We start from the raw sequence: 14,844 nt of genomic DNA on the forward strand, positions 1-14,844 counted from the left end.
ACGCATGCTAAGGACAACATCAAACCTGCCCATGACACACACATGTCTAATACACGAATACGCATGCTAACTACAACATCACACCTGCCCATGACAATAATACGCATGCTAAGGAAAAATCACACATGTCTATGTCAATAATACGCATGCTGAGGACAACATCACACCTGTCTATGTCAATAATACGCATGCTAAAGACAACATCACACCTGCCCATGACACACACATGTCTAATACACGAATACGCATGCTAACTACAACATCACACCTGCCCATGACAATAATACGCATGCTAAGGAAAAATCACACGTCTATCACTATAATACGCAGGCTAAGGGAAAACACACTTGTCTTTTACACGAATACGCATGCTAAGGACACCATCACACCTGTCCATGAAAAGAATACGCATGTTAAGCACAAGAACACGCCTGTCTATGATAAGAATACGTATGGTTAGGAAAATATCACACCTGTCTATGAAAAGAATATATATGTTGAGGACAACATAACACCTGTCTATGACAAGAATACGCATGATAAAGACAACATCACACCTGGCTATGATAATAATATGCATGGTACGAACATGCACACACCTGTCTGTGATAAGAATACGCATGATAAAGACAACATCACACCTGTCTGTGATAATAATATGCATGGTAAGAACATGCACACACCTGTCTGTGATAAGAAAACGCATGGAATGGACAACATTACACCTGACTATGATATGAATACGCATGATAAGGACATCACACCTGTATGTGAAAAGAAACCGCACGGTAAGGACATCATCACACCTGGCTATGATAATAATATGCATGGTAAGAACATGCACACACCTGTCTGTGATAAGAAAACGCATGATAAAGACAACATCACACCTGTCTATGATAATAATATGCATGGTAAGAACATGCACACACCTGTCTATGATCAGAATATGCATGGTAAAGACGTCACACCTGTCTATGATCAGAATACGCATGATAAAGACAACATCACATCGGTCTGTGATCAAAATACGCATGGTGAGGGCATCACACCTGTCTGTGATCAGAATACGCATGGTAAAGACATCACACCTGTCTATGATATGAATACGGAAATAGCGGCTATAACATTGATCATCCTTCAGAATAAAAGTTCTCGAGGGTATATTCGTGTTCGACTCTCCTGTGCTATACTGAACATTTTCATCGGTTCCAGTCAGCACTTTTATTTCGGTTGAGTCACTAACTCAATATTGTCTCTTCAGGCGTGTTGCAGCTTGCTGTCTTTTACTTCAATGTTTAGATCCCGTGTGAAGGTCTTATAAAATATTCATCTGGGTCAACGCGACCATTCGTCGATCTGTTCACTCGAGCTTTTCTGAAATTGATGTGATTGATCTGAAGGTTTCTCTTCAGCGATATTTGACGCACGTTAAAAGGCGAGGTTCTTTTTCCTGATCAATATTACACCTACAGTCATATCATTGACCGCATGTAATACATTCAGGTTCATGTGGACATACAACAACAAATTGGGTACAAGTTCACGAGATACAAATTTCTATACTGTCCATAAAATGTCATCCTTTCATGATGTGAAATACCCAAGAAAGAAGTGTGAGTGAGTTTATTTTTACGCCCCTTTTAGTAATATTCCAGCAATATTACGGCAGGGGACACCAGAAATGGGTTTAACGCATTGTACCCATGTGGGGAATCGAACCCGGGTTTTCGGTGTGACGAGCGAACTCTTTAACCTTTAGATTACCCCACCGCCCAAACCCAAGAAAGAAAGAGAGCGAAATTATTGATTTTGTCTATGGTATTTGTTTAGATAATACTGTTTCAACATTTCTATTAATGACTATCTGATGATAGGACAGTTACTTTGAACAGACAGATCACCTGTGTCAGGTGTGGTTTTAAGTAATAACTCATTTTCAGAGGCACCACCGAGAATGTTTTAGGAGCCTGTAGCTTTGTCCTTTACACAGCTGATGTAGGTATACAGTTCGCTGAAATGGCACGTGTAACAGTTGACAAAAACAGCAACTGTGTGAATAGCATGAACGGTGAAAGAATTCCCGCACATTTGCTATGTACCTGACGATGAAAAATGTCGGCACAAAGTTTTTTCCATTTTGTACATCCAAATCAGCCCCCGAATCGGCAGCAGGTCTCCAGGATCCATCCAGAAAGTGCCAGAAACTAATTTCGGTGTGAGTGAGTGAGTATGTTTTTGGTACTAGCAGTATTCCAGCAATATCCCAGCGGGGGACACCAGAAATGGGCTTCACACATTGTACCTATGTGGGGAATCAAACTCGGGTCGTCGGCGTGACGAGCGAACGCTTTAACCACTAGGCTACCTCACCGCCCCACATTTCGGCGTGGAATACTCAAACCGCTGTAACGCTCCGGTGTCATTCGAGTGGAACTATACACACAGATACAGAAATGAAAGAAGAATGTTTATATATTGCATCAACACATATGTTGAACAGAAAAGTGAACATGTGCAACACACAAAACTGCGCGGTCTACAGCCTGTTTACCAGAATAATGTATGCCAGTGACAAAATAATTCTACCAGCAGCAGCTGTCAATTCCAGAATCAATGTGCCGCCCAACGTCAAAAGGAATGTTTCAGCTGTGTAACCATCAATAATTTGCACATTTTGAGTTGTTTTTTTTGTTTTTAATTTTTGGTGTGTTTTTTTTCAAATTAATAAACTCGCTTGTTTAAACCTGTATATTTTATTAATATTTTAAAGTGGCTGCAAGTATCTTATGAAAATAAACGACTCGCGGATATTATTTATTGCACAATAATAAACACACACTGTATATTTTTAAACACTGTTTAACTTAAGGTTTGCGTCAAGATTTGCATTGAACAATGGCAACTGAACACTGACTCTGTGGCACTATACAATAGCTGAGATGGTGTCCTCCCAAACGTTAGACGTCCCAAAAGTTAGACGCGTTAAAACAACAAAGGTTATGGTTGGTTGCACTGAGGTTCACTACACTGTTACCTTCGTTAATTAATGGACTAGTCCAAACATATTAATCGAAACACAAAGAGAAGAGATTATAGATAATGACAACGACTTTATTTTATATTGTTTATGTTGGAAAAACAATGTTAGGAAGGAAGTAACTCCATTAGGTTAATGTAAACTCAAAAACATAACAAATCTAGAATCCTGTTTTGATCAAAGTCAACATCGTAAAAACAAGCATGCAAAATCTCTGATCCTAGTAGGAATATTTCTGTGTTTCTTATTTGTTAACGTAGTTAAATATTTTTCTGGCTCTAAAAGGCTTTTAAATTGTCTGTACAGCTTATACTTTGAACTTTCTTCAGTTGTACTATTCCGACTATATGCATGTCAACTGCAACTTGTTTAAACATTTGAAGAAACTGGGATTCAATACCAACACTTTGAAATAACCAAACATAAAAACCAAATCCATATGAAAACAATAAATTACGCACAGATGAAACATAGTTATCATAACCACAATTATCGTAATACATTAGCATATCATAAGCTTTTTTGGAATTCTTTGTTGATGCATATTAACACGTTTAAGCCAGTATATTATGAAACACCGTTGTGCATTTATATACATTGGGTAACGTCCACAATCACCATAAACAATTACATTTGGTGTTTGGCGACCACCATCTTACATGCAGTTAAATGTACATTTTCAATCTTATAAAGTTTATTAATACCCCATACTTCGGCACCATACCAAAGGATTGGCTGAATTTGGGTATCAAATACTTCACCTTTATAAAACCATTTCTTAATTCTCGCTAAGTGTCCACCTTTTCTAAAAAACAGCAATTTGAGTTTTCTCTAGATTAACTGTCAACATTGCCATTCTGATCAAAGTATTTCTGTAAAAATGTGAAAACCATCTCGTTAGTGTATGGGGCAGGTTCATTATTACAGTGGGTAAGACTAGGTTGTAATCACAGTCACGTCTGATTGATTTGTATGACAATTGGGATGTATGACTTTTGGGAGTACACCGCTGAGATAAGATTGGCTAAAGCTGAGTTAAAAGTTGTAAATGATTCAAATATTGACGTGATATGCAACCTATAGTTCGTTCGTGGGGAGAAAATTGTCTTTACCTAAAAGTGAACCGTGAGGGCAAGATCAATTCATCCCCCTCTCCAATTGCAATTCAAATTCAATAATTATTCAGTTCAATCAAGATAAATATACAGAACTTTCCAGACAATGCTTTGCGATGCCTTTCCATTCAATTTAGACTTTTCTGAAATGCCGCTCTGTCAGCAAGTGTTTGAAAACATTTTTATGGGAACGTGCGACCATTTTCTGTCATAACTGACCTCAGCTTCGTAAAATCTGACATCTCTAATGGTTTGGTCTGGTAACTCTGCATTCCGCAATATTCCAGATGTATGGCGGTAAATAATCAAGTCTGGGCCAGACAATCAACATCATGAGCATCGATCTACGCAATTGAGATACGATGAAACCAAGTCCTAGCCACCCGATCCCGTGAGTTGCCTCTTACGACACACAGCATCACATCAGGGCATGGTTTCCCGAGAACAAGGGGACGTCGTTGACAAAACGTGTGAAGTATGACGAAGACAGCGATGACTATGAAGCTGCCTGTGGGCAGAAAGGAGGTGACATCCCAACTGAGCATAACCGGATTGGAAATGAATGGCAAGAAGTTTTCCTGCAACGCCTGTGCCTCGGTCAGTGATATGTATCGAGAGGATATGAAACTTAAACGGAAAAGGATCGAGATCAAGGAACGACAGAGGGTTGGACTAAGAAACCGAAAACAACAAGGTTACCAAGTTTGTCAGTTCACAGAGACGCTTTTGTAAGTACGTGTTCTAGTCAGGAACAGTCGGGTCGACCTGAAACCCACAGCATCTGGCAGCAATCTGACACCATGCTTCACAAGAAAGTATATATATGAAAACCTGTTCCAATGTTCAAAATGACAGGCATGGAATAAATAAAACTCGAATGACTGTTAACTTTGAACAAGTTTCAGTTCAATGAATACCAGACTCTTACTTTGATCTCACCGCTGTAATAAAGCGTATCGATGAGATAACCGTTCAAGCAATTCAGCTCAGCGGGAACATGAAACGGTGTTCTTCATCGCTACCACTCTGAGCTTCCCATATTTTCTTGTATAAACTTTTTCACTGATTAAAATATATTCTTCCAGGACTTTCTTCTTCCTATATTCATCGACATTTAGTGGATTGTTGATAGACATTAACTAAAATTATATTTAAAATTGTTCAGGATCATTTATTAACTGTCCCTTTAATCCTTGTTCTAACTGGTGCGTGGATGGAAGATTTCAGGCGCAACATCAGTTTCCGTTCTCCCTTATTAACGGTCATACCCGTTATGGTTGGTGTCTTATTTAGAAATTGTGACGTCACGTACGGTGCAATTTCCGCTACGATTGTCGACAGCTGGTTTAGAATAAGACAACATATTTTTTGATACACCGTGAAGCGTTCGTAGAATGCAGAATGAGGGTTGGTTGTAGACTGCAGAATGAGGGTTGGTTGTAGACTGCAGAATGAGGGTTGGTTGTAGACTGCAGAATGAGGGTTGGTTGTAGACTGCAGAATGAGGGTTGGTTGTAGACTGCAGAATGAGGGTTGGTTGAATAGTAAGGTCGTCAAAAAGTATTTCTCGATCTATAAACTGTGAGGCTGTTTGAAATTGTAACTACAGTCGTCAAAATGATGATTGCTGTTTCCATTAAACCAACCAGAGTTTCGACAACACCGCCCTCCCAGTCAAATGGTTTGATACCATCTTCCACGTTTTCCAGTTTGAAGATTTACTTCAGATTTCATTAATAAACGTTGCCCGCTCATTCCATCTGAAGAAGATACGCCTATCTTCGTTCTGTTACAAATTGGTAGTTAACATGCTCAACAAAAGGCGACACGGAAGAAAACTTCCATTCCAAACCAAGCACCAGAGCGGAATGACGGTTAACTTCCATTCCAAACCAAGGACCAGAGCGGAATGACGGTTAACTTCCATTCCAAACCAAGGACCAGAGCGGAATGACGGTTAACTTCCATTCCAAACCAAGCACCAGAGCGGAATGACGGTTAACTTCCATTCCAAACCAAGGACCAGAGCGGAATGACGGTTAACTTCCATTCCAAACCAAGCACCAGAGCGGAATGACGGTTAACTTCCATTCCAAACCAAGGACCAGAGCGGAATGACGGTTAACTTCCATTCCAAACCAAGGACCAGAGCGGAATGACGGTTAACTTCCATTCCAAACCAAGAACCAGAGCGGAATGACGACGGTTAACTTCAGACATATGTTCCATTGTTCTTGAATAGCTGCCATCCGTTCACTTCAAAACGCGAAGTCGTTTCTTCCTGGATGACTGAAACCATAACGAGCCACCAGCTACAGTGTGTGCTTCAAGCAACTTCAGACTGCTGGCATAATGAACATTGAAAAATACTGAAGATTCTTAAGAATGTGTTTCATATGAGCACACTACATCGAGATCAACAAACGTGATAGATATAAGAAGGAAAGACAGACACATTGCTCTTCACAGCCGTGTTGACTGAATAACGACAGATTTGCCCACATTTCAATATCGCATACTAGATAAACTGATTAAACCATCGGCTTCTGTACATTGTGTGTGACAATAGATCGATGATATTGCCTTCAATTGTTCACGGTCCATGACATTCCTCCAGTCATTGTTAACAGTACTGAACGTTCCCATCTTTACTTCCTTCAGCAATCGATTGCAGTAATTTCATTCATTGTCACCATTTTATTTATATTTTATTACTCGCGTGTGTCTCATTAACAGGAGGTAGGCGAGTACGTTTCAAGGTCATATGGTGTGTCTCCTGAAGAAGAGACGTGTTTGTCTCAAGGACATTTGACGTGAGTATACATGGCACTTGGAACATATGTGTCTAAAACATCAACAGATATGTCCAATAATGTGTCAAGAAATGAAACTCGAATGGTAATGGTAATAAGTTATTACACATTTTCCAACGTCGGTCCTAACACAGATATTCACAGACAAAAGTCCTGAAACGTCTGTGTCACCGTGATCCCAAGTTGCCAAGTTCGCAAATTCTCACAACCTGTTTCAGAAAGACAAACAAAAACCATTTGATATACTCATGCCAATAATGGTTGTCACCCCCTTCGATTTATTTAATTGGAGAGGGGGTGTGGGGTGGGGGTGTGAGGTGTGTGTTTGGTTAGGGTGGGGAGGGGGTGACAACCATTATTGGCATGAGTATATTTGGCATTATGCATGTTTACATGATATGTTAGTAACGTGAATCTATTCCAGAACCTGACCGTGAAAGAAAGTTATTACCTTAAGCTTGCGTAGTCCTGCCATCGTGATCGCTACCAGCCTTACTGAGGAACACCGCTGTGTACAGGTATCGACATATCGCAGATGACACACTTTCTGGTTGGTTGACCTGCCATCGTGATCGCTACCAGCATTACTGAGGAACATCGCTGTGTACAGGTATCGACATTTTGCAGGTGACACACTCTCTGGTTGGTTGTCCGGTTGTCATTGAATTGTGACGTATGATATGGATAACTATAGCATACGCCTTCCTATGGTACATTAAACATTACCACATGGAACAGTGTGTTTCGTGTTCAGTAGAACGTAAACTGTCTTCATCCAGTTCCATGCCATCACATACATAACACACTTTAGAAACAAACAGGAACGTCGAAAATGCTTCTGTATTAAGTTTTCGTTTAATTAAACACTTGCAAACTCGTCTTTAATTGAGCTGTACCGGACTGACGTCTTTGTAGGGGCCAGATACGAGACTCAGTATTTACTGTTGCTATATGTCGTGAATATTGTTTACCGTTAAAAGGGGACGGTGGGGAAGCCTAGTTGTTAAAGCGTTTGCTCGTCACGCCGAAGACACGGGTTCAAGATCAAGATGGTTTGATCAAGATGGTTTGATCAAGATGGTTTATTGCACATAAGGCATCCGGCCCGTATACATAGTATTATAATGACAGGCAATATATGGGCATTGCAAATAGTGGAAAGCATTATAATATTGTGCAATTTCTTGACAGGAGAAATCAGACTCTTCCTTAACGACACCGAATGTGTTAAAAACAGGACTAATTTTACATGGACAGATTCGTCTTCAGATGATAAAATTCTTATAAGTGTTTCCCTTGTAGGGTGACCCAAATACTTCTGTGGAATATACTCCTTTCTCTTGGGGTTCGATTCCCCACATGGGTACAGTCAGTACCGATAAAAGACATTCAGGTATTCAAGGTACCAATGACCCGTTGACAAAAGATGCTGCTGCGTATAATTCAGGGAGAGAATATTTGCTGTAACGACTGGAGCTGGATTGACGGAAATGATTTTGACAACCAAATTGTGTCGAAGCCGGAAAAGAATTCATCCTTGTCTCAAGGTTCAATTTTATGGTTATATCAATCTAACAGATACCTGTATGTATGTATGTATGTATGTATGTATGTATGTATGTATGTATGTATGTATGTATGTATGTATGTATGTATGTATGTATGTATGTATGTATGTATGTATGTATGTATGTGTGTGTGTGTGTGTGTGTGTGTGTGTGTGCGTGCGTGCGTGCGTGCGTGCGTGCGTGCGTGCGTGCGTGCGGGCATGCGTGCGTGCGTGCGTGCGTATGTATGTATGTATGTGTGTTGGGTGTTTGTGTGTGTGGATGGATTGATTGATTGATTGGTTGATGGATGGATGTGCGTTGTGTGTGTACGTGCGTGTGCGTGCCTGCGAGTGTATTTGCGCGCGCGCGCGCGTGTGTGTGTGTGTGTGTGTGCTTGTGTATTTGTGTGTGTGTTTGTGTGTATAGATGGATTGATGGTTTGATGGGTGGATTGATGGATGAATGTGCGTAGTGTGTTTGTGCGTGTGTGCGTGCGTGTGCCTGCCTGCGTGTGTATTTGCGTGTTTGTGTGTGCATGTGTGTGGATCGATCGATTGATTGATTGATGGATGTGCGTGTGTGTGTGTGTGTGTGTGTGTGTGTGTGTGCATGTGCGTGCCTGCGTGTGTATTTGCTTCTTCTTCTTCTTTTTGTGTGTGTGTGTGTGTGTGTTTTTGCGCGCGCGTGTGTGTTGGTGTGCATAGATGGATGGATGGATGGGTGGTTTGACTGGTGGATTGATGGATGGGTATGCGTGGTGTGTGTGCGTGCGTGCGTGCGTGTGTGTGCCTGCCTGCGTGCGTGTGCCTGCCTGCGTGTGCATTTGCGTGTTTGTGTGTGTTTGTGTGTTTAGATATAAGTGAGTGAGTGTAATTTTACTCCTCACTCAGCAATATTCTAGCTACATGGCGGCGGTCTGTAAAATTCGAGTCTGGACCAGACAATCCAGTGATCACCAGCGTGAGCATCGATCTGCGCAATAGGCAACCGATGATATGTGTCAACCAAGTCAGCGAGCCTGACCACCCGATCCCGTTAGTTGCCTCTTACGACAAGCATGAGTTACTGAAGATCAATATTCTAACCCGGACCGTCACGGGTAAGGTATGCGTGTGTATGTATAACATATACATTTCGTACACACATATCACACACACCGTGCTAACAATTGTCAAATCAACTAATCCTTTATGTTAAAACAAGCTCGAATGCGCGACAGTTTCGATTACAGATAAAGACACGGCGACAGTTGAAACCCGAGTCATCACGGCCCGTATCAGTCCGTGGAACGGACACTCGGTACAAATGGCATCAATATTTTGAATGGATGAAGGACACGGCAACAATAGACGACATCGACCCCAACCCCAACTTACATTATAGGTTCACCATCAACTAAAGACGATAAACGCGCTGGAGGATCAATAATAAATGTATAATGAGTCGCCGATTTTGTAATTACAGTAAACTTAAACTATAAAGAGCTCGAAGTGACCACTGAGTTTAGTTCGTTATAACCGCAGTTCGATATAAGCAATTCAACACAATATACATGAAGTGGCTGGCCGGTAGGAGGTGTAAGCCCTTGTTTTAATGACGTTTATTTCCAAATGGTATCAGTTAATTCTAAATCCAGTTATGAAAGAGTGGATAAGTGTTACAATCGGAAGCAATAATATCCTCTTATTGAACGAAATGGTGACACCTGTTGAGCATCTCCTTAACCGTGAGGGCCCGTGTTGTAAATTGTAATAGGTGAGGTGAGGTGAAATTGGATTTAACGTCGTGCATGAGAATATTTCGCTCATATGACGACGTGCATGCGTGTGTATGTGTATGTGCGGCTGCTTATACTAGCCCAGACTTAAGCTGGTTTTATAGTGCTAGCCCACTGAGATACCATGCCGCAGTGAAGCATGGATACCCCACTCAGACACATTATACTGACTCCGAGCCGACCAGTCCTTGTTGTACCCATTAATGCCGAGCGCCAGACAGGGACAAACAAGTACCATATTTTCACGTCTTTTGGTATGACGCGGTCGCGGATTGAACCCGCGACCTTCAGCTCTCCGGGCGGGCGCTCTAACCACTACACCACGGAGGCGGTCCTGTGTTGTTACAGAGCCGACACGCTGAGTTGTACGGGTACACATACATGTATCATATGATGTGGACAAGTATTGATGTATGATGTAGTCAACAATCTCATGTGGTACAAAGCGTGAGGCAACACGTGGAATAAATGTATCAATATCCATATCGATGTGGCTACAAAAGTATTACCATGAGGCCGTGGTTCAATACATGCTTATAACAAGACGGCAACAGCCTTCCACGAGGACACAGATTGAAAGTCCATCAGTAACTATTAAGAAAGGGATAACTAAGTGCAGGAGGAGTGGTATCTTATAGTGTGGTCCTTGGTGTACTATGGATATTGTCCAGGCTATTGTCAAGGATTTGGTATATCAATCCAATTCAATTCTTTACTGCGTGAAAGGCCATAGGTCCATATACAAAAGAGATACTTATTAACAATGGTATATTCCGGTGTCTGGTATACGGTGGGTTTATCAATACTCATGAGGTGGCTATTGTCTAGGATTTGGTATATTCCGGTGTCTGGTATACGGTGGTGTTAGGGATACTCTAGAGGTGTCTATTGTCTAGGGTTTGGTATATTCCGGTGTCTGGTATACGGTGGTGTTAGGGATACTCTGGAGGTGGCTATTGTCTAGGGTTTGGTATATTCCGGTGCCTGCTATCCTGTGGTGTTAGGGATACTCTGCAGGTGTCTATTGTCTAGGGTTTGGTATATTCTGGTGTCTGGTATACGGTGGTGTTAGGGATACTCTAGAGGTGGCTATTGTCTAGTGTTTGTAGGGATATATATTCTGGTGTCTGGTATACGGTGGTGTTAGGGATTCTCTAGAGGTGTCTATTGTCTAGGGTTTGGTATATTCCGGTGTCTGGTATACGGTGGTGTAGGGATTTTCTAGAGGATACTCTTGTGTCTATTGTCTAGGGTTTGGTATATTCCGGTGTCTGGTATACGGTGGTGTTAGGGATACTCTAGTGGTGTCTATTGTCTAGGATTTGGTATATTCTGGTGTCTGGTATACGGTGGTGTTAGGGGATACTCTAGAGGTGTCTATTGTCTAGGAGTTAGTTTAGTGCACTCTTCATTTTCACCCATTTTCAATGTTCATTTAATAAACTTTCAGGACAAAAGGGGTGGGGGTGGGGTGGTGGTGGATGGGTGCGCACCCTGCCACCCCCCTCTCTGGATCCGCCTATGCTTAACATTTAAATCATTGCTCCATGCTCTATTCTACCATGACTTCAATAAATACTGGATTGTGATTGGTTAATTAAAGCCATTCAGAGGTGTATAATCACGTTATATACCTATGATTTTCAACACAGTATGTATTTTTAAAAATCTTAACGCGGTGTATGATAGTATGGAGATTTAGATTATTTTAGAGGTGGCTATTCTCGAGGGTTTAGTATATTCAGGTGTCTGGTATACGGTGGTGTTAGGGATACTCTAGAGGTGGCTATTCTCGAGGGTTTAGTATATTCAGGTGTCTGGTATACGGTGGTGTTAGGGATACTCTAGAGGTGGCTATTGTCTAGGGTTTGGTATATTCAGGTGTCTGGTATACGGTGGTGTTAGGGATACTCTAGAGGTGGCTATTCTCGAGGGTTTAGTATATTCAGGTGTCTGGTATACGGTGGTGTTAGGGATACTCTAGAGGTGGCTATTGTCTAGGGTTTGGTATATTCAGGTGTCTGGTATACGGTGGTGTTAGGGATACTCTAGAGGTGGCTATTGTCTAGGGTTTCTGGTGTCTGGGTATATTCAGGTGTCTGGTATACGGTGGTGTTAGGGATACTCTAGAGGTGGCTATTGTCTAGTGTTTGTTATATTCTGGTGTCTGGTATACGGTGGTGTTAGGGATACTCTAGAGGTGGCTATTGTCTAGGGTTTGGTATATTCCGGTGTCTGGTATACGGTGGTGTTAGGGATACTCTAGAGGTGTCTATTCTCTAGGGTTTAGTATATTCCGGTGTCTGGTATACGGTGGTGTTAGGGATACTCTTGAGGTGTCTATTCTCTAGGGTTTAGTATATTCCGGTGTCTGGTATACGGTGGTGTTAGGGATACTCTAGAGGTGGCTATTGTCTAGTGTTTGTTATATTCCGGTGTCTGGTATACGGTGGTGTTAGGGATACTCTAGAGGTGGCTATTGTCTAGGGTTTGGTATATTCCGGTGTCTGGTATACGGTGGTGTTAGGGATACTCTAGAGGTGGCTATTGTCTAGGGTTTGGTATATTCCGGTGTCTGGTATACGGTGGTGTTAGGGATACTCTAGAGGTGGCTATTGTCTAGGGTTTGGTATATTCCGGTGTCTGGTATACGGTGGTGTTAGGGATACTCTAGAGGTGTCTATTGTCTAGGGTTTGGTATATTCCGGTGTCTGGTATACGGTGGTGTTAGGGATACTCTAGAGGTGTCTATTGTCTAGGGTTTGGTATATTCTGGTGTCTGGTATACGGTGGTGTTAGGGATACTCTAGAGGTGTCTATTGTCTAGGGTTTGGTATATTCCGGTGTCTGGTATACGGTGGTGTTAGGGATACTCTATTGTCTAGAGTGTACGGTGGTGTTAGGGATATCTATTGTCTAGGGTTTGGTATATTCCGGTGTCTGGTATACGGTGGTGTTAGGGATACTCTTGAGGTGTCTATTGTCTAGGATTTGGTATATTCTGGTGTCTGGTATACGGTGGTGTTAGGGATACTCTGGAGGCGGCTATTGTCTAGGGTTTGGTATATTCCGGTGTCTGGTATACGGTGGTGTTAGGGATACTCTTGAGGTGTCGCTTGTCTAGGATTTGGTATATTCTGGTGTCTGGTATACGGTGGTGTTAGGGATACTCTAGAGGTGTCTATTGTCTAGGAGTTAGTTTAGTGCACGCTTCATTTTTAAAAATCTTAACGCGGTTATGATAGTATGGAGATAAACATACTGTGTTGGAAAATCAGAGGTATATAACCTGCAGTTTGATTTAAAACCGAACGCGTAACCTTCTTAAGAGTTTGAACATGTTAACACCTATTCCTTCTCAAACCTGATTTCTCTATGAAATATTTTGAAGCACAACCATGTCTTACCTTGCATTGAATTACTCGTTATTTGTTTGCTGTTTAACGCCGCACGCAGCATTATTCCAGCTATATGGTCTGTAAATAATCGAGCCTGGACCACACAATCCAGTGATTGACATCATGAGCATCGATCTACGCAGTTAAAATACAATGGTGTGTCGCCGAAGTCAGCGAGCCTGACCAACCGTTCCCATTACTTCGCCTCTTACGACAAGCATGGCTGAAGATCAGTGCTAACCCGGAACTTCACTAGTTGCAATGAATTACTCATTTCTTATCTATGATTCCTTATACCGGTTTCAAAATACCAACGCGACTGATTTTGTTACCTCGAAACTGACCACCCACCCACTGCAGGCTAACGGACTTCACCAGGGTATAACCGACTGTAATACAAGGGAGACAACTCTGTTTGCATTACGTCGTATATAAGCTGTCCAAACATGAGTAGAACGTCAAGTCAGCTAAGCAGATGGAGCCAGTCCATTAGATTCCAATCGATAGCTTATAATAATGCTATATTTAGTGGTCCATAATGTCATACTGTGTGTAACAGCAGTAATGTATATATGTTACAGGGAATGTGTGAAACCAGGGATTTCACGTAATCCCTGAAAGATTCAGTGATTTCGCGAAATCACTGTGACCCCCAGGGATTTCATGTATTCCCTAAAAATTCCAGGGATTTCATGAAATTACTGATTTTCATGGTGTTCCATTACACACATTCCCTGTTAGGATATCAGTGAATGTGTGAAATTAATGTTTGTAGCTTAAAACTTTACTGTTGAGTCTCATTTCATCCCTTAGTTCTTTGGAGTTGAAAACTTTGACATACAGGAAACTCTGTACTCGCATTATAAATTTGGTGTTCTCTATTTCAATAAGGGCTTACAGGGATTTCGTGAGATCCTTTAGCGAATATTTCAGTAAATTCATGGAATCCCTGGAAATTTTAGGGAATACATGAAATCCCTGGGGGTCACAGGGATTTCATGAAATCTCTGACTCTTTCAGGGATTACGTGAAATCCCTGGATTCACACATTCCCTGTAACATATCTACTGGTGGTAAAAGGTTAGGCATCCCCTATGTTCATGTTGATTTCTTCGTAGGTAATTAGATTTGAACCTAATGCGTTTGCACAT

The 14,844-nt window shown here is 41.6% G+C and overlaps 1 protein-coding gene across 3 annotated transcripts in view; it reads right to left on the reverse strand.

Moving 5' to 3' along the window:
- LOC124260813 overlaps positions 1 to 7,582 on the reverse strand; it is a 28,782-nt gene extending 21,200 nt beyond the window's left edge. For 2 of the 3 annotated variants that reach the window (XR_006894180.1, XR_006894179.1), the window contains exon 1: positions 7,420 to 7,582. Coding sequence is in view for 1 of the 3 variants with exons in the window: in XM_046695129.1 (XP_046551085.1) it covers positions 7,420 to 7,566 (147 nt within the window). In the remaining 2 variants the exon portion in view is untranslated. The remainder of the gene's footprint in view (positions 1 to 7,419) is intronic. The other variant, XM_046695129.1, reaches the window with a different exon arrangement.
- Positions 7,583 to 14,844: the final 7,262 nt, after the last annotated feature.

The sequence above is a fragment of the Haliotis rubra genome, unplaced genomic scaffold, assembly GCF_003918875.1.
Source record: "Haliotis rubra isolate DU_JTF1 unplaced genomic scaffold, ASM391887v1 Scf778, whole genome shotgun sequence".
Lineage (NCBI taxonomy): Eukaryota > Metazoa > Mollusca > Gastropoda > Lepetellida > Haliotidae > Haliotis > Haliotis rubra.